General features: G+C 41.7%; 1 protein-coding gene across 6 annotated transcripts in view; it reads right to left on the bottom strand.

Annotated features, from left to right (window-relative positions):
* Nucleotides 1-26,001, bottom strand: part of ATG7 (autophagy related 7) — an 82,333-nt gene extending 56,332 nt beyond the window's left edge. For 2 of the 6 annotated variants that reach the window (XM_058844717.1, XM_058844718.1), the window contains exons 1-17: nucleotides 25,930-26,001; nucleotides 23,833-24,015; nucleotides 23,126-23,180; nucleotides 22,041-22,158; nucleotides 21,160-21,237; nucleotides 20,619-20,735; nucleotides 19,927-20,076; nucleotides 19,351-19,439; nucleotides 18,274-18,395; nucleotides 17,142-17,232; nucleotides 15,725-15,869; nucleotides 14,997-15,155; nucleotides 12,638-12,832; nucleotides 9,825-10,028; nucleotides 9,479-9,594; nucleotides 8,775-8,850; nucleotides 7,586-7,666 (exon numbers count right to left, since the gene is read on the bottom strand). In XM_058844717.1, the coding sequence (XP_058700700.1) occupies nucleotides 7,586-7,666; nucleotides 8,775-8,850; nucleotides 9,479-9,594; nucleotides 9,825-10,028; nucleotides 12,638-12,832; nucleotides 14,997-15,155; nucleotides 15,725-15,869; nucleotides 17,142-17,232; nucleotides 18,274-18,395; nucleotides 19,351-19,439; nucleotides 19,927-20,076; nucleotides 20,619-20,735; nucleotides 21,160-21,237; nucleotides 22,041-22,158; nucleotides 23,126-23,180; nucleotides 23,833-23,992 (1,956 nt within the window). In that variant the 5' untranslated portion in view covers nucleotides 23,993-24,015; nucleotides 25,930-26,001. The remainder of the gene's footprint in view (nucleotides 1-7,585; nucleotides 7,667-8,774; nucleotides 8,851-9,478; nucleotides 9,595-9,824; nucleotides 10,029-12,637; nucleotides 12,833-14,996; nucleotides 15,156-15,724; nucleotides 15,870-17,141; nucleotides 17,233-18,273; nucleotides 18,396-19,350; nucleotides 19,440-19,926; nucleotides 20,077-20,618; nucleotides 20,736-21,159; nucleotides 21,238-22,040; nucleotides 22,159-23,125; nucleotides 23,181-23,832; nucleotides 24,016-25,929) is intronic. The other 4 variants (XM_058844723.1, XM_058844720.1, XM_058844719.1 and 1 more) reach the window with 3 other exon arrangements.
* Nucleotides 26,002-27,171: the final 1,170 nt, after the last annotated feature.

Raw genomic sequence — 27,171 nt, 5'->3', positions numbered from 1 at the left:
CCCATTTCATGAGCAACCTTTTTTATTCTGGCCTGTTTACTGAAGTTAAAAAAACCCCAAATCTCATGGCAGAAGGAAAAAAATACAGGCTTGGAGTAAAAGGACTTGCTCTGAAATGAGAAACAGATGTGCAGCCTTGGTGTTATATTCTTTTTAACAGCATTCTGCACAAAGTTGTCTCAATTGCTGGGTACAAAGATATTCAGAAAGAGAATTTGGCTCCAGGATTGCTTTATAGCAGAAAAGTTATTATCTGCTCAAGCAAAAACACAAAAAACAAGCTCCTAACCCAAAGAAACTGGCTACTGATGCAAAATTGGCTCTTGTTTTATTTCTGTCACATCAATTTCAAACTTTTTCACCAGTATTTACATTTGGTTTGGCTTTTTTTGTTTCCCTTTTCAAAGTAGTTTGCATCTGCGGAGATTGAACCAGTGCTGTTTACTCTCCAGGAAAAATAAAATAAGGAATGAATGCAACCAGCTGGATTATTTACACTAAATAAGATTTCTGGGTAACTTATCCCCAAAACACTGGGTTTAAACACTTCCCTCCCTCAAAGGGGGAAGATACTTCACTAAACATTTCAGGGTGACAAAAAAATCCCAAAATTCAAGGTTCTGTTTGGAAATTGGACAGGCCTGGGTGCATTTTTACACACTGTTAACTCCCTGCTTATCACAAACCATGTGGCATGGAAAGAAAATTATTGTTCACCTACTGAAAAGACACATTTGGAAAACAAGACAGATATGAAAAAGTCTTTCCAGCTCCACTCTTCAAAATTCAATGTATCTGCTGTTAAAACAGAAATTTAATGGAAGTCTTATGCTGTGAAGAACACTCCTAAATGAGAAGAGAATAAGCTGAGCCATTAATATTCAAAATTTTACCACACAACCCATAATTCTGGTTTCCTTTAAAAAAAATCCTCATTCCCAGACTCTTGCCTTTTCACAAAGTTCTCAGTTTTTATTGCCATCTGATCCTAAAAAGGTGTCATGAAAAGTCTAATAAGGTGATGCTGTAACACAGCTCTGAAAAACAAGGCAATAAAATTGCACTTTTGTGAGGATCATGGAATGATTTTTCAGGGCCTCAGCTCATCTGTTTGCAACAAGAAAGTCTGACAATATTACATGAAACAAGATAATACTCCAAAAATTACCTACAATAAAATGACCTCAAACTTGTGCACTCACAGGTGATGGAGCTGGAAGAGGAAGTTGTGTGAAAAGCTGTGCTCCAGGTGTGCACTGAACAAGGCCATGCTGGAAATACTGGAAATTTAGAAACCACAAGGCAAAAATGGCATAATTTTGGGCTCGTGGCCAAATCATGAAATCACCTTCTGCATATACACAATTCTTTCCTTCCCATAATCAGTATTAAAAATGAAAGCTAATCAGTATAAAACCTTAACTAATCCAAGTACAATGTGCTGAAAAATCATTTAAGGAAGAGATTGTTGTTTTAATTTAGAGTAGGAAATGAGTGATACAAATCAGCTTTTCCTGTTGCTATTTCCTACCCTGATTTTGAATTGCAGCGGGCAGAAAATGGAGAATTAACTCACTGAACAATCAGCTCTGAAAGGTCTCAACAGGATTTTTTTTAGCTTGGGATTTTTCAGCTCCTTTTGAATAATGAAAAGGAGGAAAGCAGAGCTCTAAGAGATTTAAGAAATGGCATTTTAAGCACGGCCTCATCAACATTTAGTTCTTGGGAGATGCATGCACTATTTTCTGGAATAATTTTGATGTTCTTCATCAAAAAATGGTTATTTTCTGACATCTGACAGATAAAACTGCAGGATTTTGATTTTAGCTGCTCTTTTCTTTCTTAAACATTTCTCCCAACTTATTTTCAGTGTAACAGCATCCCCAGGTCCCAGTCAGCCTGAGGAAGTTTCAGTGCACAGCACACAAGCTGCAAGCATTCCTTGCCTGACAACAGGAGCACAGAGCTATGAAAGGAAAGAAAGAGTCAAGAGGAAAATCAACATCTCCATTTCAGAGACTGAGAGGCACAGAAGGGGTTTCTGGTAGTCAGCACCATCAGATTGTGTGTCCTGACCTCCCTGAACACGTGGGCACGATCCTTCAGTCCCCTCCCTCTGACTCCACGTTTTCCACAGGATGGATATTTACAACTTGGATATTTACAACTTCATTTATCCCTTCTCTGCTTCCTGTCCAGCATTTCTGCTGCTGAGCTCATCAGCAGTTCCGGCACGCTTGGCTCCAGCTCCTTCTGGCATCGCTCAGCCTGTGCTGTGCAGGGAGGCAGAAAAGCCTGATCCTCCCCAGGAGCATCCCTGAGTGTCTGCAGAGAACCCAAAAGCTGGGACAGACACAAGGGCACTCCCCAACACCTCAAGGAATGATTCCTCTCCTGGCCAAGCAGCTGCCTGATGTGAAAGATGCTCTGCTGCCTGCACCAAATTTGGATTTTCCAAAGGCAGGAGTGGGCTGGCTCTGCAGGAGTGTTTGGAGCCAGCCAGCAGCGGGTACTGCCCAGGAAAAGTCATTTATTGCATGCAGCCCTCCCCTGGCAGCAGCACTTCCTTCACTGTCACACTGAGCCCCCAGAGCTGGCACTGCCTCCAAAAAACCACCTCCAAAATCCACATTTTGTGCACTGTTTCAGAGCAGAGGGTTTTATTAGCTGGATGTGCTGCAATATCTACGTAAAACAACATTTTCTTCAAAACCACATTCACCAGATTTCACAGATCTCTGCTGATTTACCATCTCTTAAAAGTAAATTCCCTCCACTCTTCCAATTCCAAACCAACAATTCTGTAAGGACAGATATATCAGCACTGTAAAAATGTGGGAAAGTTGAGAAAAGAAGTCAAACTTAGCTTAAACTGTTCAAAAATATTTTCAAACAAAGACAGCTTTCCAATAAAGCAAGGCTGATGATTATTATTATTATGATTATGATGATTATTAATTCTTTTTATAAGAAAAAGGGCATCAAGGTAGACAGACACCTATCAAACACTGCAAAGAGAACGCAGGAAAACCTCTGAAAAACAAGTACAATAATTCAATTATAAAAGAGAATTAAAATGAGAAACTACTTAAATAATTAAAAATATTGTATCTCCATGAACATGCAGTGAATCCTTGGAATAACTGAACAATAAAGTTGGGAATAGAAAGCACTGGGCTGCAAAAATCTTATGAAAGGAAAAAAAAAGAACAACTACAAATTGCTCATATCCAGCAAAACAAACTGATCTTTTGAGTTGCAGGTGGAATCCTACAGAATGAGGGCTGGAACTGGTGATGGGATGAACACCATCAGCAGCAGCATACACACTGAATATTCCTGAATTTTAATCCAGTTCAGTGTTCTCTAGGTTTGTTTTTGCAGTTCTTGTAGGCAGATATTTCAAGCCAAAGTATTTTAGTTCAGTTTTGTTTTAACTGACAGAAAAGGGATGGTGTAACAGCTTCACAGACAGATGACAAGACAGCACAGATTGTGTCTAATGTAAATAATTAAGAATTATATTCTAGACACAGGTAGATATTGAAGATGTCAGTACCAGAAAACTGCAGTGATGCTTTTTCCTCTATGACAGTCCTTTACTTTGTCCTAAGTGTAGTTAGAATTTCTTTGAATTAGAAGAAGAAATAGTGGGGAAAAAAACCCAAACAAAAACCCCTTTAAGACCCATAAAATTCCATTAAAATGCAACAGAAATACAACCTGTCAGAAATGATTCCATTGTCTTACACAATAGCAGGTTTTTTCTTTCCCTTAAACCCTACTATTTTGAAATTTAAATGCAACAATGGGAAAATTCATTTTTATTTATTTCTAAGAAATGTCCTACATTTAACTCAGTATGCTAAAAATATGCCTGGGTGTGTTAATGATGCATTCTTCAAGTCTCAGTGAAATCCATCCAATATTAATACAGAGGCTGCACTGTACAGAGACTTGTCAAATGTTCACATTTGTAAATTCAGAAAGTAAGGTGAAAGTTTTAAATGGACTCTATTTCATTGACCTCAGAGCACAGCTACAGAAGCAACTCTTTTAAAACATTCTCTTAAATTTTTGGTCATTCCTGTGAGGACAAACATTTCTCCCCATTTCCTTCATAATTTCTGCAAGCTCTGCAAGAGATTTCTGGGGTTTTTTTAAGCACAGGAAAGGCCAAGGCTTTTTCCCCTCGTGACTTTTGCATCCAGACAATACTTGAACTGAGAAATGTATAATATAAAGAAAGATCTAAAGGAGTTTCAGTGACAGATCGTCCATTGCTACTGAGAGAAAGCAAATAGGAATGTCATAACGCAGCCAGTGAAAATCTGAAGGGCCTGGAATCAAAACCAAAATTATCTCAACTGAAAAACACCAGTGAGTGACTGAATGTTGCAGGTTGCTGTCATAAGTGATCAGAACAATTCCAAATAAAAATGCAGGCACAGCAGTTAGCAGAGGAGAACAATGAGAGCATTGTTGAGGCTCCACGATGATAGATTTCAAAACTGAAACACTCATAAATAACTTACGCAACCCAAGCACTCAGTAAATGTCACAGCAAAAGGGTTTAATGTATTCCTGAGATGGCAAAAAGGGAAAACATCTGCAAGGGCAAGGGAATATCCTGACTGAAAACAGAAATGGTAACATAATGCCAACAATACCATCCCTGATCCCAGGGTCTGCCCTTCGTGACACGCAATGAAACTGGAAAACATTCAACCTTAACCCAGTGGGTAAAAAGCCACTTCAGCAGCTCAAGTTCCCAGCACACCGAGGAGAAAGTTGGGAAAGAACTTGAAAATTAGCAGAGATCTTTGTGCTGACTTTTTTAAGTGTCATAGTGGGGTAGCTGCACATGAGGATGACTGCAGTAGGGGAAGGAGAGAAATCTCTTTAAGGAGAACAACTCTGATTTCCAGCATGTGGGTGCTAAATTCTAGCTCTGGAAGAAATGTGAGCTTTGTGTAAAAACAGAGGGGTTTTACATCTTTATATCCAGGTTGGTTGGTGGCAATTATCTTTTGTGACATTAAACTTTGGATCTGTGGTGTCTCCTCATTCCTTCCATCAGGCACAAGAAGTCAAGGGGAGCAATCAAAGGGAATTTTCATTGCCCTCATTAAAATAGGAACACTGGCAGTTTTGCATTAAAATACATTTATATTTTAACCATTATGATTTAAGGCTTTAACTAGTTTTCTGCAAGGATCAGATCTGTTTCCCAAGGAATTGCAAAGCTTCTCACCGTAATATAATGAACAGCCTCATTTAGCTCCCAACAGGGTAAACAGGTTAATTAGCACAGTCAGTAATAAGCTAAACGTTCTCTCCTATAAGTAAAGCAGTTGTCACAAATAAATATCCATCCTAAAGAACTCTGGAGTCTCCCTTGTCGGTGCCAGAACAAGTTTGGCACCAGAAGAGCTCTCGCTGCTCTCTCAGTGCCCTGAGCTCTGACAGAGATATTTGACATTCCAGCACAGCTTCTGCAGAACCAGAGTAAGACAGAGAGGGAATCATACAAGGAAAAATTGGCCCAGAATAAAAATAGATTGGTTTCCTGCTGCGACCATCCCAAAATTCCTGAACAACTGCCTGCGGGAAGCTTCTCTGGCACGCGGCCTGGCCAGGACAATTCTGGGTAAGGAAAAGTTGGCTGCTTGCATGTCTGGCCTCTGCAGCTTCAAAAGCAGAGAAATGAAGGAATGACTGAGTCAAAATGAAAAGGACTCAAATCTCCAAACATGCAGATCATTAGCAGCTTCTCCTGAGTCCTCCAGCTGGACTGGATGGCTTCAGGATGTACTGGAATTCTTCTAAAATTCCTAATTAATTGGTTTTGTGCTTCAAGAGTTACAGAGTGACAAAAGCTCAGAAGGAGAATGCTGACAATAGAAAAACACAATGGACACAATGCCAGCAAATTCAATTCTATCTGTGCTGAAAGTCTGAACCCCCAGTAATTCTGACATAGAGCAGGATGAAATGATGCTAAATTACCTTATTAAAAAACAAACCAAACCAAACAAACCCTCACACAGCAAACCAACATACAGACTACAATTAAATCGTAATTGGATTTGTCATTTCCAAGCATCAGCATCAGATTTCCACATAATGCAGGGTGACATATTCTTATGCTAATAAATAAAGTTAGCAAAGTAAACAAAGGCTGTGTTTCTACTGTAAGGAAATCCGTGAGCCAATGGAGCAACCTTTTCAGCACACAAGTAATTCAATCCCCAAACCACATGAAAAGTGATCTCTCTGGGAATAGCACAGCTGCTAAAATCCAAGGCAGTTTTTATTAAATCATCAAGTCTGTTTATGTAAAACGGGGCTCTCTTAAAATGACCTCCAAGAGGAAATGATTTGCTAAGGAAAAATTGATCCCCACATTGAATTTATCTGCGTGGATGGACATTTTTATTGTTTTTACATATCAATGTTTCCTGAACTGGAGATAAAGAGAAAATAAGAGAAAAAGAGAAAAGCTGCTTCTAACAGTTTAAATTCTCCACCATCAGGGTTTTAGCTACTGCTGAGCTTTCAGCTCTTCAACAGGGTAGATAAAACTGCTGTTATTTTTAGAAACACCCAACTTCAGTGCTTCAATTTTTGAAGAGAAAATGCACATTAAGAGTCCTCCAAAACTTGTCAGATGTACCCAGACAGTCCAGAGGGGAAAAAGGGGAACACTGAAGAAGAAGATATTGTGCAAGCTCTCCAAAAGATGCCAGTGCCCCATTATTTTTTGAGGGCTCTTTGAAAGGATGAGTGCAGTGAAAGGAACAGAACGAACTTCCTGCAGTCAGCCTCCAGGTACAGGAGAGTGAATAAATTAATGGCACTCCAAGCACTTCAAACCACGAGTCAAAAACCCTCTGAATCTCCCTGCTGAGATATCCCAGAGAAAACTTCTGGAAGTTGTGCTCCATGGCCAGAAAAAACTTGCCAGAGGGAACTTTTCAAGGCCACAGGAGGGGGAAACAATGCAAGAGGTGCCCCAAAGAGCCAAGAAACAGCTGGGAACTCTGAGGTGACTCAGGACTGCCAGCACCAGCAGCAAAATGAACAATCTGCTCAATAAAGAAATGGTAAAAAGCAATTTTTTCCCCTCAGTTGTTCATTATTTGTCTGTTTTGTATCACAAAACAGAATTTTTGACTATTTTGCCTATTTGGAAAGGCATTAAGCTGCAGAAGGCTAAAGGGATATTTATTCAACAGACATCAGAAAGGGTTTCTTAAATAATACCAATCTCATTCCTTTCTATAAAGCTGAAAGATAATGACAATATTTCTGTGATAAACCTTTCAGAAATGTCTTGGCCAGTCTCTGCTTGGATTCCTCAGCTGATGGCAGCGGCTCTGCGGAAATGACAGCGCAGCATGCTAAGAGGTGATGCCAAAGAAATTTGGAAAACAGATAAAAAAAGAAGGCTATGAGGGAAAAAGAACTTTAGCTGAAGTGGGAACAGATTCCCAGCCCTAAGGAAGTCAGAGAAAATGTCAAAAAGTTCCCCAAAATTGACCTAGAAATATAAAAGTAATAGAAAGCACAAACTCAGCTCTACCTTGGCTGAACAGGCTGTGCACTTATCAAATGCCAGGCTGACTGGAAGAACATTATCAAATCTGGATAAAAACCCTCGGATCTAGAAGAAGGAAAAAAAAAAATACTATTTTAAATATTTCCAAAATTCAACAAGAACTGGACACATACATCCCATAAAAGGAACATGTATCACGTTCTGTCAGTCACTCTCAGTAAAACTTGCAGTGAATTCATACTGAGCACATATTACTGCTTTTTTATCTACAAATAATGGCACAACTGCATAATGCAGAATTATTTCACCAGAAATGGAGGCACAGCACCATCTGCAGTTGGCCTTTTCTGAGTGCAAAGTTCCATGAAAAATAAAAAGTCATAGTGTGACCATTTAAACATATTTTTTCCCATTTCTATAACCTATAGTCTGAACACTTAACTGCTGTGATTTCCTCAATTGTGATTTTAATATGATATTATTAATAGGCAATTTTAAAATTCCAAATCACTATTTCTGCTAACAGAGGGTGCACTAGAAACACTTTGCAGCAGGGTTTGGTCACTTCAACTGTGAACTCTTTGGAGTATTGATCATCCTTTTTATTCTATTTATTGCAATAAAGAGATATCACCAGGAACAGAACTTAAGTAACTCTGCAACACAAATAATAATACCTCAATTTTGAAATTTTAAAACTGAATTTTTGAAAAGCTGTAGCACATTTGTAAGCAGAGTTTGGGTTGAGTTGAAGATAAAGGTGCTGGATGGTACCAAAACAACCTGAATATTCTGTGATAATAATAATAATAAATAATATTAATAATTAAAATCAGCCAACTCACATAATAATTGGGAGTTGGCTGATTTGAATTGTTTTCAAACTCTGAAGATATTTCAAAAGTGAACTTTAGGATGCTCATATTGGCAGCTCTGTGGGAGAATAGAAAAGTCAAAAATTGCTTTATTCACAAAATTCCTGCTTCAAACAAATTCCTGCTCAGTAGGCAGCAGGAATTTTGTGTCCATAGCACAAACACAGTGCCAGAACACCCTGCCTGGGCTGTGTTTATTGATATTATTGATATTTGTTTTTTAATAAATATGGAGAGTCAGTCCTCTGGAGAATGGAATCGGATTGTTTTAAGGAAACAACATCTGTGATAATCAGTTCCCAGCTCTTAAAGAAAAGGTTTTATCAAAAATAATTTACCTGGTGAGGAACAAGCCCAAGAGAGGTGGGTGGTTCATTCATTCTGTCATCACTGCTGCTGGCCACAGCATAGCCACTGCCAAAAACCCAACAGGGAGAATTAGAGCAAGGCAACACACTCACAAGTTCCAGTCAGCTTCCAGGCATTTTGCTACAGCTTAGAATTAGGCAAGGAATCTATGTGGAAAATTTGTTTCATAGGAACCAAGATTCAGCATGATAAATATATGTAAATCAGTCTGAGACTCATCTTTAACTCCTAAGTCACTTTTTCTCTCAGGCTTTAAAGAGAAAACAAGCCTCACATTCAAGGTGCAGAATTTCAGAGTAATTTCTGTACACACACACACCGAGTTTTAAATAAAATTTGCAACACAGGGCTTATCTTGAAACCCTTCATGTGCCAAGAGCTCCTCATCACACTTAAACACTGTGCAGCAAAGGAAAGCCAAGATTACTAACAACAACATTTTCTTCTTTTGAAAGATTCTTAATACTTTTCTGTGGTTAAATTCAGAGAGAGAAGGAAAAACTCAAGACTCGATGAAGCAGCTCCCTCAAACACGGCACGCTACATTAATTTACAACATTACCCCTCACAGAATTATCTGTCTCGAGGGGTAATTCCTCCTCCTCCTCCTCCCCATAGATTTGATGCTATTTGATTTCTCAGAGAACAGCTCAGAACAGCAGCAATGGCTCACCCTTCAGGATGCTGCAGGACAGAAACCATTAACTCCACTGCCAGGGCTCCAGCCACCATGGCCAGTCCAGGCCGGCTGACCGTGCACTGCTGGTCCAGTGTCCGATCCCTGGTGGACTACAAACACACACACTTCTGAAGGGAAGCAAAAAGAACTCCAAAGTAACCAGCTGCCCTGAACAAAACACCTCTAGTGCTGTGAAATTCGTATCTGTGATCATCCCAATAAAAATCAGCTTTCTTTACCTCCGTACATCAACACAGAGCGGATCCCTGTATGAAACACCACTAATTCATGTCACAACAAAGGAGAGGGGTAATCACCATTTCCATGAGGTTCTACTCACATCCCCTGGTGCCACCACATCATTGCAGAAGTAGCAGCCCAGTTTATAGCCAGGGATATTTGAGAAGAGTGAGGATCCCAGCAGATCAGAAGCAGCAGAGGCGTTGCTGAAACGTGAATCACCAGATATTTGCTGTTTTGGTTTCTTCAGGCCGTGTCTCATAACAACAAAAGTGTCAAACCCCAAGGCAGCATTGATGACCAACTGTGAGCAATAAAGAGAGAACAACAGATTTTAAGTGAGCCAAAATGGGAGGGGGGAAAAAAAAGCAGCCTTGAGGTTTTTATTCACTATAAATGCCAGAAATGCCACAGGCTGTAGATGGAGGAGCAACCCATTAACTGCACATTTACCACCTTAGTCATGAACAACAGAGTTTCTGAAAGGTGCAGAATCCCAGATGCCAAGCACTTCGGAAAAAACAAAACCAAAATAAAAGTCTGTTTCAGAAAGTCATGAGCTCCTGTCCTTTTCTGTGCCTCTCAGGGCAATCTGATCCAAATGAATGACTCCCTCTAGCTGTTACACAAACTTGTGACAAAAAAGCAACAGCAACTTCAAGCAATGAAATGCCATCTGTTATCCAAACCAATTTCTGCTCAGTAAGGAAAGCAATTAATGATTACTTATGGGCTTCATCTGCATCTGCTTAGTCACATGGGGAGCAGGAGCAGCTGTGCTGCACAATTCTCTGTCCTCATTTTCCCCTCTCCCTCCACTTTGTGGCAAGTGCACAGAGGATTCTGAAGTATCAACACAGTAACGACTGCAGCCAGTCAAATATAAAGGAAGATGCCCTGCTTCATCTGCACAGACTGTTGACAGAAATTCTGGTGCAGCACTTCTTCATTTTTCATTCTTCCAGCCAGGAATTATTTAAAAGAAGAACTCTGAGGGAAGCTCTCTCAAGAATTAGTCATCTTAATTAGGAAGCTTTGAGTCCCATCATCACTCTTAGTATTTCCAATTACTTCTGCATATTATCTTTCAGCCTTGGAGTAGTTTATTTTTCTTCAGTCCTGAAGTGGAATCCTGCTGTTCAATCTGTCCAGGCCTACAGCAATTTAAAAACTGCATCTTCTCACTGCATCTACCTGAAAAACCTGAATATGGTGTTCCACTTCCAAAATATGAGTAAGAGCTGGTATTAGCAGAAATTAGTATTATTGTTAAACAATTCCCACTGCAATCAACTGTTTCTCTCTTCTCATCTTATTGGCAGGTAACTATTTCATTCTAACTGAGCCTTAATTAAAAAAAATCATCTGGTTTTGATAGCGACGAATGGAAAAGTACAAGAAACAAATGGAAAATTAGCTTTTGGCATGGATAAACAAAAAGAAGCAACAAGCAAATTTTAACAAGCTCCAGCGCTCAGCAGGAACAGAGATTTAACATCTGCCATGAGGATTTAGCATTTGAGGGCTTTATCTGAGGTGCTTGTTTTGGGGAAGGACTGCAGGAATGGCACAGCTCATCAAGGTGCTCGGATGATGAAGTGGGGAGAACGACTCTTCCTGCTACCCACAGCCCTGGTTTTGTGGGCTTCACACAAATCATCACTCACCATGTTCTTTATTTCCTTTGTGCCTTTTTGGGACCTGAGATCTGCAGGTGCCACACAGAATCACATTTGAAGCAGAGCTCTCACTGAGTGTTTAGCAACATAAAATACTGAGCATCTGTTTGGGCACATCAAGATTTCCCTGCTGTGTTTTTGCAGTGACAGGGAATTCCATCTCCTCAGATCGAAGTGATGCTATCAAATTAACCAGTGTGCAGGCACACTGCACCACTGAGTAACAGAGGAATGCCACAAAAAAGTTTAGATTTATCCTCAAAATTATTTGAATGCTGCAAGAAAAATGTGGAGGGGCACTGCTGGCTATGAAAATGTGGAAGTTTTGGAGCTCATAAAACCACTCTATCCTGTTTAAACCAGACAGGATTCATATAAAATATGCACATAAAACTCCATATATTGCTGAAAATTCCCAACCATCATACATGTGGAAGAGCAGGCTGACCCTGACACTTTCAGGTTTCAATTTTGAGATTTTAAAACGGAATTTTTGAAAAGCTGTAGCACATTTGTAAGCAGAGTTTGGGTTGAGTTGAAGATAAAAGTGCTGGATGGTACCAAAACAACCTGAATATTCTGTGATAATAATAATAATAATAAATAATAGTAATTAAAATCAGCCAACTCGCATAAGAATAGGGAGCTGGCTGATTTGAATTGTTTTCAAACTCTGAAGAGATTTCAAAAGTGAACTTTAGGATGCTCATATTGGCAGCTCTGTAGGAGAACAGAAAAGTCAGAAATGGCTTTATTTACATAATTCCTGCTCCCAACAAATTCCTGCTCAGTAGGTAGCAGGAATTTTGTGTCCATGAGTAGCACAAATGCAATGCCAGAACACCCTGCCTGGCCTGTGGGTTGGGTTAATATTATTTATATCTATTTTTTAATAAACATGGAGAATCAGTCATCTTGAGAATGGAATCAGATTTTTGTTTGGGAGACAACAAGCCTTGCAAACTTGCTCTTCTTGTAATTTCTGTGCTGTTTAAATATATTTACACTGCTGAAAGCCCACAGGTGCAAGCTGCAGGAAGGCCAGGAGAATTATGGAGGACCTGATGAAGATATCACACCTGAAGCTGTGAATCAGTGAAGCCCTCACTAAAGGGACACTGATCTCTCCAGTGGCAAAGGGAAGTTCACTGGAGCTATAAAGAAACAGAAGTGCATTGCTCAGGGCCAGAAATGCATTTAAAACAAAGGAAGAAGGAATGGATTAGCACAAGACCTTCCTCTTGCTGGCTGCAATGACAGCAGGCAGCCAGCGACTCTCCCGAGTGTCCATCAGCAGGAAAACAACGTCGTGGCCATCAATGAGCTCCTCAAGCTTGGCCACGTCCTTGCGAGCCTGGGCCATCGTCACCTCGGAGAAATTCACGGGGTGGCCTGGCATGGGGATGCTCATGTTGTAGCCTTCAGAGCTCTGCAGGGAGACACAAAATCACACCTTCAGAAGGTAACCTTGGGACTGAACTGCTGCTGAATTCAGTACAAATCAGAGTCCACATTCAATTCCTGCTTGTCAGAATGGCAGCTCTGCTCTCCCCACCCCTCTGTGGCAGTGCTGTGTTTCTCACTCTGTATTCATGCACAGCACACTTAGCAAGTCACAAGAACAGAGCAAACTGCTCCTGATCCCAGGGCTTACAAACATCACCCCAAAGCCAAGCTGCCACTTTTACATGTGATTATGAGCTGTGATTAAAACTTGTGTCCTGGATTCTCTTTCCAGCCCCTTCCCACACGATTTGAACAGGCTGCAGTTTGGATTTCTGCCACTGAACACCATCTCAGCCCCAGTCAGATGTGCAGTATCACACTCTGCTCTTCATTTCCAATTCCTGAGGAGAAGAACAGCCTCTGATGATTCCCCTGTAATTCCCCAGCCATGTGGGAACCTGAGACAGCAGAAAGCACTTCTGAGACTGGTCACTGCAGAGCTGGAGTTTGCAGTGCTGCTTCCACTGTGCAGATGCTGGAGGAGTTTGTTCCTGTGGCAGGAACATTTCCCTCTTCCAGCCCCTGACTGGGGCAGGACGTACTGAGAGCAAATATTGAGCCAAATAAGCATCTACACAATGCATGTACAATGCAAACAATGAATTCACTCCTTTGGAAATGTGTCAGCACAATCTGCCAGCCATCTGCTGCAAGGGAAGGATGGATCCCTCACTTATGCTACAGAACAACAAGCCTTGCCAAAGCCTCCCTGCTTGGCAGGAGAAATCAAAAACCAAAATGTAAAAACTGGATGAACCAAGCATGAAATTCCATGGGAAGAGAGGAAAGGAAGGTTGGTGGGATGTGCTTTTGCACAGACCAATTAATTAGCAGCACAACTCATAAATCCAGCTGAGTCAAATAACCAGAAGGGTGAATATACATAAATATCCCTGAGGATAAAAAGAACCAGGCCCATTTAGCAGCTTGGAGAAATGACTGGGTAATAGCTGCATTAACCATACCAAAGGATACACCTTTTTTTCCCCTCTGTACCATCACCACAGACATCAGGAAATTACTGGGGCAGGCTTTAATTTCAGTGTCATTATCTCCTCCAAAAGGTTGTGGTAGGAATACAAAACTTAATCCAAGCTGTGTAAAGTATTCATGGATAACTCATTGAGCCTGTGCTGCAAGTGCTGATTGATTAGATCGGCTCGACTGACACTGCTGGTGATTTAGGAGGGCAATTTTTGTTTAATAAAGGAAAATAAATAAGCTGGACATTAGCAGCACTAAAAACTGCTCTGTGTGGTTTGTAAATACTCAAATCCTACTAGAATTACAAAAAAAGCTCAATCCAGGCAGTGCAGGTGTAGGAATACAGACAAGCCTGGCAGCTTCAACAATTTTATTTGAATAACTGTCCCTCAAAAAATAGACAGCAGTCACCAGCCAAAGCAGCTGAGGTGAACTTTGGCAGCCAAGAAATGGCAAAAAAAGTTCAGAGGGCACATTGGTATTATTTTAAGGAGTAGTAAATGTCCATATATAGCCCCAAAGAAAGACCTTGCTCATTCCACAGAATCTCAAAATCACAGGAATCTAAGAAAAGTTCTAAAATGCTTCCAAATTATCCATAATGTTTCGTTACCATCCCATAAAATACTAGAATGACATTAAAAAAGGGGACTATGTATTGTTCTCTTTGCTGGAAATTTAAAACTAAGTTGTTATCTTCTAATGTAGAAAATCAACTTAGAGAAGATTGCAAACTTGGGGTCTAAAACATAATAGGAAATCTCAAAAATACATTTATTACTTCTCTCAAGACCTGCTCCCAGAGGAGACAATTAATATGTCTGACCCAGCATTACTCACAGCTCCTTAGGACATCCCAGCCAGGAAAAAATTTTCACTATCAATAAGCTACAAGACCACTTAATGATCCTTAATTACATTTCATTACTACAAATACTTACCTCAATAAAGTTACCAGGAGCAGAGATTTGTAGTAAAATATTTCAGTAACCAACAGAACACTCGCGTAGCATTTTTAACGTTCAACTACTAGAACTTGGAATAGAAATTGAATTATTTTATATTTTCTGCCAGTGATAGTAAGATGGAGATAATGATCTTACCACTCCTGGGAAGATTTTCTGCAGCCTGTCTGCTGCTGCCAGAGCCTTGGGCTTGCCCCCACTCAGGCAGTCCTCGAACTCGTAGAGCGGCTGCCGCACGGGGTTGGAGTAGGAGATCTTTGCATTGTCCACAAAAGTGATTTTCCTCACCCCCCAGCCCTAAAGGAGAACAAAATTTAATAAAGATAATTACAACAGCCTTGGAAAACCTTTCTGAGGAATGCCACACGCTCAGTGTTGAGTTTTGTTCACTTTTTTTAAGCTACAAAAGTTTTTGCAGTTATTCAAGGCAACTGAAATAAGGGAAGAGAAAATTTGGTTGGTCCAAATATAGAATTTAACAGAAATCCCTCAAAATTCAGTGGAATGGGGTGAACATCCCTGAAAGGAATTATCAGCACAGCTATTTCAAATACTTCAATGTGAATTTGGTCTTGATAGATTGTTAATTTGTTTCAGATTATTTTTTTTTAATATAAATTCAAAATATTCTGCCAATGTTTCCTTACTATCTCATATCAGCAGAATTTTAGGTATTTATTTCCATCAGGTACAGATCTCAGCTCTTCCCTGCAATTTATAATAGTCTATAACTAATGTGCATTCTGTGTCTTTTGATGCAGAGAATGCAATTTGTCTCTGATGCATCATGGCAGCTGGACCAAAAAAAAATAAAGAAATACAGAATTTATGAGAAACAGGAGATTATTTGTAAGTTAAGGATTTACCATCAAGGTCCTTGCAACACTACAGCCCAGGGTGCCAGCTCCCAGCAGCAGACACTTGGCAGCCACAATCTTTTCTAAATCCAGAGTAGGCACCAACCTCCAGCACATCAACTTCAAATTCAGATCCACGGATGATTCTGCCAACCTGTGCCATGGAATAAACAATAACAACTTCTGAACCCTCCTGTGCTTCTCCAATAAATAAATTACTAAATTAACTCAGCTGAGATATCAAATTCTGTTTTTTTTTAAAGGAGAGAAGGAATTCAGCAATTTAACACAAAAAAAAAAAAAAACCCAGACAAGAGCTTCTGAAAAAGTACCAATCCAAAACTGAAATTTTAGTTATAAAATTGATGCAAGCATGAAAACAAAAATGATGTCTCAGCCAAGATTCCTGTTAAGCTGAGTGCCAAGACAGATAATTTCTCCATAAATTTTTGTTTCTTTTTTAAACTATCTGGTTTCCTGTATCCAGTTACACCTGCCCTTAACATAAAATATTCCACTTGTGCCCTAAAGCATGTGGGCAGCTTTTTGTGGAAGCTGGAGAAAGAAAATGAAGAAGGAAATCTGTATTCAGGCAAGGGACAGATTTTTATATCCATCAGAACATGGAGTGTTAAAACTCTCACCAAGCCAGGCCACCACAGCTCTCAGATTCCTGCAAGTTTCATTCCTTACACATCATAAATAAAATCTTTTCAACATCCAGTAAATTATTCGTCCAACAAAGATTTAAGCAGCAATTGTCAAGGCTGACATTTTACCAACACCTCTGTGGGAAGCACTTATATAATTTACAAAAGTAAAGAAGGTCAAGTTACCTATAGAATTAAGAACTCTGAGTTGAACTTTAATGAGTATCTGTGAAGACACTGAGAATTTCCACAAATGCTTGACAAAAATGGCTTTTCTTGATGGGCAAAGTGTGAACCTGAACCATCAGACCAGTGAGCTTTCCCAAGGGAAGGACACAGATGCAGACACTCTGTAACCTCATTATTTTCAATCCATTGCCCAAACATTATGTGCAGAATGATAAAAATTATTAAGGTCACATTTCCTGAGCCCTTTCCTGTCCCACTCTGACAAATCCCAAAGGATGAACTTTCTCCCATGCTTATTTTCATTAACACCATGCAGGTTAAAGAATTCAATGAAATTACCACAGGCATGTAACACTCTGACCTACATTTCTCTCAGTTTTAAATAAATGCATTCACAATTTTCAACCAGAGTCCAAAATTGCCAAGATTTCTGCTGCAGGCAGTGCACTGTAAATGTCCAAAAGGAAAATCCAAACCATATCCAGTGTATGTTTTACTGCATATTCTTACCTATTTCACATTTCAACTTGCTAGGGATTAAACCCAAGTAAAGAAAATGATGGGAATTTAAAAGATAAAAACCAAACCTCTTTGGATCCATGCATTCACTGAGATTCACCATCCTCGGCCCCATGCCTCCCTTTTGGTTTTTCTCCCATCCAACAGCTTTTGGACAATCTGTTTGAAATATTTAAAACATAACAAAAAAAAAACCCCAAAAACAATAACAACAAAAAACCACAATCACACACCCAAAAAAAAAATAAAAAAGCAAGAAAAAAGGAAAGAAAGAATGAAAACTTTAATATTAGAGGACAGAAAAAAAGAAGTTTTGTTGGACTTAACCCTGTTGGAAAAAACCTTATTTTAAAACAACCTGCATTTTAACAACCTGCTATACAAATTGTGCTGCTTACATCAACTGGAATTTCCTGCAGAATTTCTTTGCTCTCAGCTGTCCCCTGTGCTGCTTTTTTGCCTGTTCAGCTTCAAACCCAGCACAGAGCTGGCATCATTCACCCTCAGATCTTTAATGTCAAGCTCAGCAAATTCATAATTCAGTACATTTTGCCAGTTTCAGTCATCATTTCATAGACCCCCATCTGCAAAATCAGTGTCTTAATTATATATAATTAAATATTTTGCAGCAATGACACGTGAAGCATTCAGAACTTTTCTGCCTGAGAAATGTTGGGATACTGTCCTGTACCTAGAAATTAAATCTGAGATTATGTTTTCACATTTTCATGTCAATTGCTTTAAAATCCACCTGGATGTGTCACTATGGGATTAAAGGAACAATTCCACTCTGGGGCAGGTTTTTTATCATTTTAGAAATTCTCCAGAAATTTTGCATCCCATAAATTCACTATCACTTTTTTCCTACCTGAGGGACTGTATACAAATTCAACAAGAAAAAATAAGACAAATTGCTGTTTTATTGTTTTTCTATGACACCAGCAGGACTTTTTTTGGTTTTCAATTAGAAACACAAGTCCAGGAGGAAAATCTTTAGAGAGAATATTCCCTCTTCTTTCTTTCTTTCTCAAAAAAGGAACTATTTCCTTTAGAGGCATTTAACAGAAATTCAAACAATTTAAAATCCATTTGAAATAATTTATCCTAAGTAAGGATTTTGAAGCAGTAATTTATTTTGCCATGTCAGCAGTGATTAAGAAGGGTAAAAAAAAAAGGAAAATAATGTTTTGAATGGATTACCTGGGCCCAGGGGTGTCTCTGGCAGTTTGATTTCAAAGATGATGCTGTGTGTGATGTCTCTCATCCCTTGCATGGTTCTGTCTCTGAAGCAGAGCACTTCAACCCTCTGCAGAACGCTGCCCCTGCCATGGAAATAAAAGATAAATAGAGACAGACATGCAACTTCTTTAATAGAAAAGGGAATTGTTTTTACCACCACTTCCCACAGGTTTAGTCCTTTGCAGGCTCTGAATGAAGCTTTTTGTCTTGGTACTGAGCACTGCTGTCTTTAGCAGGTATAGAAAGAGAAATCACTGCTGAAGTGTAAGAAAATGACTGCTGTGGTGTGACACAGCTCCAAAGCAATGCCACTGCCAGCCTGTCCTTGCATTTACCCAGCCCTGGAAAACAGCAGATTTACAGGAATAAAAAGCAGAAAAGCACCAGAGCACACATCAGGTGGTGCTGGGACTTTGCTGTGGCACCAAGATGCTCTGAGTTCACAATAGATGCAATTTTTCCTCCTTGTGATTCAAACCCCCAAAACAAAACTTGAGCATTTTAGTGCCTAAACCCCTGAGAATGCCAAGGCTGTGTAAATATAACACTCAAAACTATGGAAGTGAAACCTAATTACAGTGTTTTTATAATTTTTTTGATCATTGAAATCCTTTCTTTCAAAATCCAGAGTGTAAAACTGTGTCTTGTCTTCCCATCTTCTCCCCAACAAAAAAATTCAAGCGGTACAAGAAGAAAACCTAAGAATATCTGATTTTTAAAATGTAAGTCTGCTATTGCTTGATCCTAATTAATTATATAAATTCAGAGTATTTAAATGAGATTTGACACAGCTGGAGTGTATTGGCAGGGTGTGAAGCTGCCATTTCCAGGTGCATGCATCCATGTGAGGATTAGGATTCACAGGAATTTGTGATGGACAGAGTAAAAAACAGAATAATGCACAAAACCAGAATCACTCCAGGTGGGTAATGTCAAGGGAAAAAGCAAAATCTCATGAGTGAAATGCCATGGGAAGAAAAAGATCTCATTTAACATCAACCAGTACATAATCTTTGTGGGAAAGAATAAAATAGATACCATTTGTGGGCTGCCAGGATCAGGAAGTTTCTCAGGGGCCATCCTGGATACTGGGACAAATTACAAGGATCATAAACTCCAACTGTCACCTGCAAATCAAATTGTCCTCCATGAGAAGTCACCTATCCACAGTCATGCAAACGTTATTTGGCATTTTTAAATAAAAATTCTGGACAGGGCAGGCCTACACACACACATTTTGTGTATTTATAAATATTTAATCCATGGTCACAGCAGGTTTTACTCAAGGTTTTGCCACAGCTTTGAGATTTATTCAGTTTGATTTCTTTAGGGACACTGGATGTTCACTGCAGTAAATGCACTTTTATTACCTTAAAAGCACAATTATGAGGGAAGCCCAGCAACTGAAGCCTTGCTCCATCCCAAAATTCTGCACTGATTTTGGGAGGATCAAAAAGTGAAAGGGCACAGGCCAGCAAGAGAACAAATCAAAGGGAAAACACCATAAAAATCACTTTACAGCCACCTTCAAGACACAACCACTGTGCCCAGCTCAGTATTAAAGCTTCAAACCATTCACAGATTAACCATAAAATGATATAAAATTCTCATTACCTTTCTTCCTTGGTCTTGAAAGAAGCCATCCCACTTTTTCAGCAGGGATACAATGACAGAATTATCATGATACTTAATTAAAAAATAAGGCAGGGCTGTCACCCCCTCCTCCTGGCAGAGGTCATCATAGGCTTTCTGCAGGGCTTGAATCTGAAAGTGGAAAGACAACTGAACCAACAGCTTGACCAATTCTGAACTGTAATATGAAATAAACTAAAGATTGTTTAACTCTTCTCCTAAAAAAAAAATAAATTAACTTCTTCTTGTCTAATCATGCATTTTATTAATATTTTTTGTAATTTTAATGAGCTGGCTCACTCAGGGATGCCCCTTTCAAAAGGTTTCTCTTAAATGAGTTTCAAAACCAAAGCCATATACATAACTACATATGCATTTTAATTTTTATATACAGCTTACTATACATATCTCAAAAATAAATATATAATATATAGATTAGCATAATCACCTCTTTGAGAATTTTTTGCTATATCTGCTTCTAAACAGACAATTTAAACAATCATGGAACAAATGGTAAACAGAAAACCAACGTGGAAATAAAAAAAAAAGCAAAGACTTAAAAAGAAATTAGAATCTCCAATTAATTCAGTTCATGGTAACAAAAAAATGAGTTTTAAAGCCCACAGCAGTTCTCAGTATTGCAGAATTCACAATGAATTTAGGATTTTGAATACCTGATTTAGTGAGAACCTGTCCCCAAGACACACAGGTTTCTGAGTTAAGTGAATTCCATCAGGGAAGCAGAGAGCAGGGTAGCAAAACCAGTAATAGAAATGATACTTTTTTAAATCCTAGGGAAAAGAAATTTGTCTAATTAGATAATAAAGAGTTATATCAAAGTAAATGATATAATACTAATTGAAATTAATGGTTTATGATTTTAACCATGGGAACCACAGAGATCTTTACCACATAATGAGTTTAGAAAATCAAAGACTTCCATTCTCTGTAAATGTTTTTTTTATGTGTGTACAATCCTTTAGGATTTCTTAGCTGGAGCACTTATTAAAACTTTCAATTTATTAAACATGAAACAGCTGCTCTACTTTTACTGATATCTCTAAGGCTATCAGTTAATCTCATACTTTTGTAGAAAATAATATAAAAATATATTAATGCAGCATTATTATTAATGCAAAATATATTAATACTCCTAAAAACAAATTACTTCACCACTTCCACTACAAACAGGAGGCACAAATTATTTGTACTCACTGCAAATGTCAGCAGCAGGAACCTGTTCAAGAGCAGGGGGTTCTCCAGAGCAGCTCCAGATTTGATTGATTCCCAGATCTGCCATGGATTGTGGGGACAAGGAGGAACAAAACAGAAGAGAAACACCAAGAGAAGATGAGAACAGCTGCAAAAATCTGCAGCTCTTCCAGCTAACTTTAAAGTCTGGAGATACATATTCAATGCCATTTTTTTCTAACTGAATTTACTCATACAATTATCTGTGATAAAAGGATTTTAAAGGTCAGGCAACAGGGAATTACAAGGCCATAGGAATGCAAAAATTCCTAGTTTGGAGTGAAGCCATGCATCAAAACTTTGTTACTCAAGGCAATTAATTAAAAGAATCAAGGACTGGTCAAAGTAAAGCATCTTAAATTTGACTTTCACCTCTCCCCAGGCTATGACATTAAATTAAGTGGTGCCAGTGCAGACAGACCAGCCCCTCTCACCCATCTTTTTCTTGCTTTATCTCAGGCTTCTTGCTGCTGTGGAGCTTCCCTGTCTCTTTGTCACACAGATAAACTGCAGTAATCTGAGGTTTAAACCAGGCACTGCTGGGTTTTGGGTATGAAGACAAATTTTAAAAATGTGCTCTACAGAATTCAAGTCCCTGGCAGCTCCAGGAGCATTGTAGAGCTTAAAATGGGATCAAGTTCTCCAAGTAGGATTAGTTATCAATAATTAAATTAGGTTCTATTTGCTTGTAGAGAACAGCAAGAAGCAAACACCAAGAATCCAGAATAAGCTAAATCCTGAGCCTACTCAGGACTGGAGTATCTCTAAATTTGAGGCAGAGTGTAAAGCACTTCAAGTGGTAGAAAGGATTTGGAAATGCTGTGTGATTTGATTTTAATTCTTACCTCACTTGCTTCCTTGTCCAGAAGTGATTTCTTATCACAGGATTTGAAAGTCTCAAAAGTGTTGGTGTTATACAAGGTTCCAAAAGCAGGACAGCAACGTGCTGGTATTGAAGCATTCCTGATTAAAAACAGAAGGAAAACTCTGGCAATTAACACAATCACCAGCAGCAGTAGCTATCTGATGGTGGAAACTTAAATTATCAAATGATGAGGCACAGCAAGGAAATTAACACCACCTCTAATGAAAACATCTTTATGAGCATGGATGGATGGATGAATAACCAGTGCAAGCACACACCTCCATCACAGCTTCAAAAATACATCTGGCATCTCTGTGTGTTCTCCAAGCAGAGTGACACTAAATCAGGGACTGAAGCTTTTAAATTCTGCTCAAACAGAAGCTACCTGAGGCAAACTTGCACTGAGAAAGACTAATTTAGGCTGAGTTTAGATGCCAGTGTTGTACCCACATGAAGAGTTAGTTAAAATTTGATGTTAAAACACATCCCAGAGGAAGCCCAAACCAGACAAAAGATTGAGCAGCTTCTGTAGTTTGTAGCATCATCAGCTGGAGAAGCTGCTGCCTGTAAACAGTATTTTATTTTTGAGATAAATTAGGTAAAAACCCTCCAATCTTCCCTTAATTTACAGATCTCACTGGTTTCATTGCCTCCTTTGACACTGTTCTCAAAACCTGGCATTTTTCCAGTCATAAAGGAGAAACACTTTGGAAGAGGTTACAGTGTAACAACCAGGGACTGTAAAAACAATTTGAAATTCTAATAAAAGCTGTAAGGGAAAGAGTCCAACGACTGAAAAAGCCTCCCTAATGCAAAAAGCTGAGGAAATGAAAAAAAAAATAAAATTATATAAACATACATGCAGAAAATGAATTAATTTGAGAATTCAGAATATTTTAAATTCAGCCAAAGGAGTTAATTTTTTGTGACTCAAAGCAGTCTCTGTTATAGAGTTCATTAAAATGTTATTTATTCTCATGTAGAGTTTCTCTAACTAACAAATCAGTTTTATGCCAGGAAAGTGTCTTCACACACAAATGAAGGCAAACCACAGCCTGTACTTACATATCAAAGGCACTAAACTCCAGGGTCAAGCGAGCTGGCAAACCCAAAGGATCACCTGGACAAAAAAAACAAAACAAAACAGCAACAAAGCTCCTTTCAGACTGAAATATACAGGTTATTTTCCTTTGTGTACCCTGTTGGAAAAAACCTTATTTTAAAACAACCTGCATTTTAACAACCTGCTATACAAATTGTGCTGCTTACATCAACTGGAATTTCCTGGAGAATTTCTTTGCTCTCAGCTGTCCCCTGTGCTGCTTTTTTGCCTGTTCAGCTTCAAACCCAGCACAGAGCTGGCATCATTCACCCTCAGATCTTTAATGTCAAGCTCAGCAAATTCATAATTCAGTAAATTTTGCCAGTTTCAGTCATCGTTTCATAGACCCCCATCTGCAAATTCAGTGGAGAATTATGTATCTTAATTATATATAATTAAATATTTTGCAGCAATGACACGTGAAGCATTCAGAACTTTTTTGCCTGAGAAATTCTGGGATACTGTCCTGTACCTAGAAATGAAATCTGAGATTATGTTTTCACATTTTCATGTCAATTGCTTTAAAATCCACCTGGATGTGTCACTATGGGATTAACAGCCAGTGAAACATTCAAAATTCACAGCCATGAAAGGTCTGAAACATGCCAGATAACCCAGAGGGGTGTCAGGAGCCAGCTGCAGCGGTCAGGCACGGTTATTTTGTGTGTACCATTGTAGTAGTAGCCCTTGATGACTTTGGGGGTCTCATCCAGCCGGTACTCGTTGAGTTTCCTCTGGGTCAGCTCGTGCCAGAATCCCGCATCCAGGGCGCTGCTGAACGGGGCAAACTGCAGCTTGGAGAGCCCAGGCTCCCCACCAGCCGTGGCCATGGAGCTGCTGCTGCTGCTGAACCCTGCAACGGCACAGAAACAGCAGGAAACACAGCTGGGAAACACAGGAACACAGCTGGGACACACAGAAACACCGGGAAACACAGCTGGGACACACAGGAACACCGGGAAACACAGCTGGGAAACACAGGAACACCGGGAAACACAGCTGGGAAACACAGAAACACAGCTGGGACACACAGAAACACAGCTGGGAAACACAGAAACACCGGGAAACACAGCTGGGAAACACAGAAACACAGCTGGGACACACAGAAACACAGCTGGGAAACACAGAAACACAGCTGGGACACACAGAAACACCGGGAAACACAGAAACACCGGGAAACACAGCTGGGAAACACAGAAACACCGGGAAACACAGCTGGGACACACAGGAACACCGGGAAACACAGCTGGGACACACAGAAACACCGGGAAACACAGCTGGGAAACACAGGAACACTGGGAAACACAGCTGGGAAACACAGAAACACAGCTGGGACACACAGAAACACCGGGAAACACAGCTGGGAAACACAGAAACACAGCTGGGACACACAGAAACACAGCTGGGACACACAGAAACACAGCTGGGACACAAAGAAACACCAGGAAACACAGCTGGGAAACACAGAAACACCGGGAAACACAGCTGGGACACACAGAAACACCGGGAAACACAGCTGGGACACACAGAAACACAGCTGGGACACACACAAACACAGCTGGGAAACACAGAAACACCGGGAAACACAGCTGGGACACACAGAAACACAGCTGGGACACACAGAAACACCAGGAAACACAGCTGGGAAACACAGAAACACCGGGAAACACAGCTGGGAAACACAGAAACACAGCTGGGACACACAGAAACACAGCTGGGAAACACAGAAACACCGGGAAACACAGCTGGGACACACAGAAACGCCGGGAAACACAGCTGGGAAACACAGAAACACCAGGAAACACAGCTGGGACACACAGAAACACAGCTGGGACACACAGAAACACAGCTGGGAAACACACAAACACAGCTGGGACACACAGAAACACAGCTGGGACACACAGAAACACAGCTGGGACACACAGAAACACAGCTGGGACACACAGAAACACCAGGAAACACAGCTGGGACACACACAAACACAGCTGGGACACACACAAACACAGCTGGGACACACAGCTGAACCGAGCCGGGACACAGCCCAAAGCGGACACGGCACCGGAGCCGCACAGCGACACGGGACAGGGACACACACGGGACAGGGCCAGGACACACACGGGACAGGGACACACACGGGACAGGGCCAGGACACACACGGGACAGGGACACACACGGGAGACACACACGGCACTGACACAGGACACACACGGCACTGACACGGGCCCCTCACAGCGACACGGCACCGGGATCGACACCGACTCCTCCGCCTCGTCTCCGCGTGCCTGCAGCCCCGGGGAGGCGCCTGAGGCCCGGACACACCGAGCCGGGAGGAGCGAGGGGCAGCGCGGGGATGGTGCCGGTGCCGTGACCCTGCGGGGGCAGTGCCGGCGGCGGTGCCCGGGGCTGTGGCGGTGCCGATGGCAGGGGCACGGGCTGTGGCGGTGCCCGGGGCTGTGGCGGTGCCGATGGCAGGGGCTGTGGCTGTGGCGGTGCCCGGGGCTGTGGCGGTGCCCGGGGCTGTGGCGGTACCCGGGGCTGTGGCGGTGCCCGGGGCTGTGGCGGTACCCGGGGCTGTGGCGGTGCCCGGGGCTGTGGCGGTACCCGGGGCTGTGGCGGTACCCGGGGCTGTGGCGGTACCGATAGCTGTGGCTGTAGCTGTGGCGGTGCCCGGGGCTGTGGTTGTGGCGGTGCCCGGGGCTGTAGCTGTGGCGGTGCCCGGGGCTGTGGCGGTGCCCAGGCCCGGCGGGACCCGCCCGCTCCCACTCACCGGCTGCGCCGCTCGCTCCGCGCTTCCGGCATCACCGGCCGGCGCACACCGCTGACGTCACCCCGCCGCGCGCACGTGACGAGGCAGGCGGCGCGGAACCATGACGTCAGGAGGCGCTGTGGGCGGGCAGAGCCTGAGGCGCGGTTGATCCCGGTCCCGATCCCGGTCCCGGTCCCGGTCCCGGTCCCGATCCCGATCCCTCGCCTCGGGTCCGTGCCGCCGGCTCCGGCGGGCCCGCAGCGCTTGGAGCCGTGTGCCCGGTGCCGTGCCCTGCTCCGAGCCCCCCGCACACAACGGAGCCCTCAGAAGGAATGGCGTCATTTTAGATGCTGGAAGAAGGCCACAATGTGCGCCTGCACTGATGTTCGCCCTCCCATCGGCGGCATTTGCTGCCAATGTGGGGAAAAGCACGATGAAAACTGCCCGCTGCACCCCGGGGTTCGCTGCTGTCCCAGCAGATGTCCCCACTGGGCAGGGAACGCTCCCAGAGGAATCCTGTGCCTGCAGGACCTGCTCCGCTCCCAGAGGAATCCTGTGCCTGCAGGACCTGCTCCGCTCCCAGAGGAATCCTGTGCCTGCAGGACCTGCTCCCCTCCCAGGGGAATCCTGTGCCTGCAGGACCTGCTCCCCTCCCAGGGGAATCCTGTGCCTGCAGGACCTGCTCCCCTCCCAGAGGAATCCTGTGCCTGCAGGACCTGCTCCGCTCCCAGAGGAATCCTGTGCCTGCAGGACCTGCTCCGCTCCCAGAGGAATCCTGTGCCTGCAGGACCTGCTCCGCTCCCAGAGGAATCCTGTGCCTGCAGGACCTGCTCCGCTCCCAGAGGAATCCTGTGCCTGCAGGACCTGCTCCGCTCCCAGCGCATCCCCAGGAGATGCCCGCACTCTCATTACGCTCTCCGCAAGCTCCGTGTCCTCTGAGCTCGGCTGGGAACTGCACAATCCTGAAAATATTATCAGGAAACCACGCTTGAAATATTCCCTGGAGCCTTGGCTTCTCCGTTTCTTACCCTGATTTGTTCTTCTCTGCTTTCCTCACATCCAGAGCCGCTGGAATTGCCCCGTTCAGTGAAATGAACAGAAATTTTCTTGGGTGCTTTTTTGTGCTATACAAAACAGGCACCATCCCATTTTCCTGTTTTATTGTCATCTAATAGCTATAAAATGTGGCTATCATAAACCCCCTGTCTTTGCTATTAACACAGCTACACAAAGATCATGAATAAAATTATTTGAGATAAATAT

The sequence above is a fragment of the Poecile atricapillus genome, chromosome 9 (genome assembly GCF_030490865.1).
Source record: "Poecile atricapillus isolate bPoeAtr1 chromosome 9, bPoeAtr1.hap1, whole genome shotgun sequence".
Lineage (NCBI taxonomy): Eukaryota > Metazoa > Chordata > Aves > Passeriformes > Paridae > Poecile > Poecile atricapillus.
Note: the sequence above shows the minus strand (reverse complement) of the source record. Positions and strands in the feature narration are given on the sequence as shown.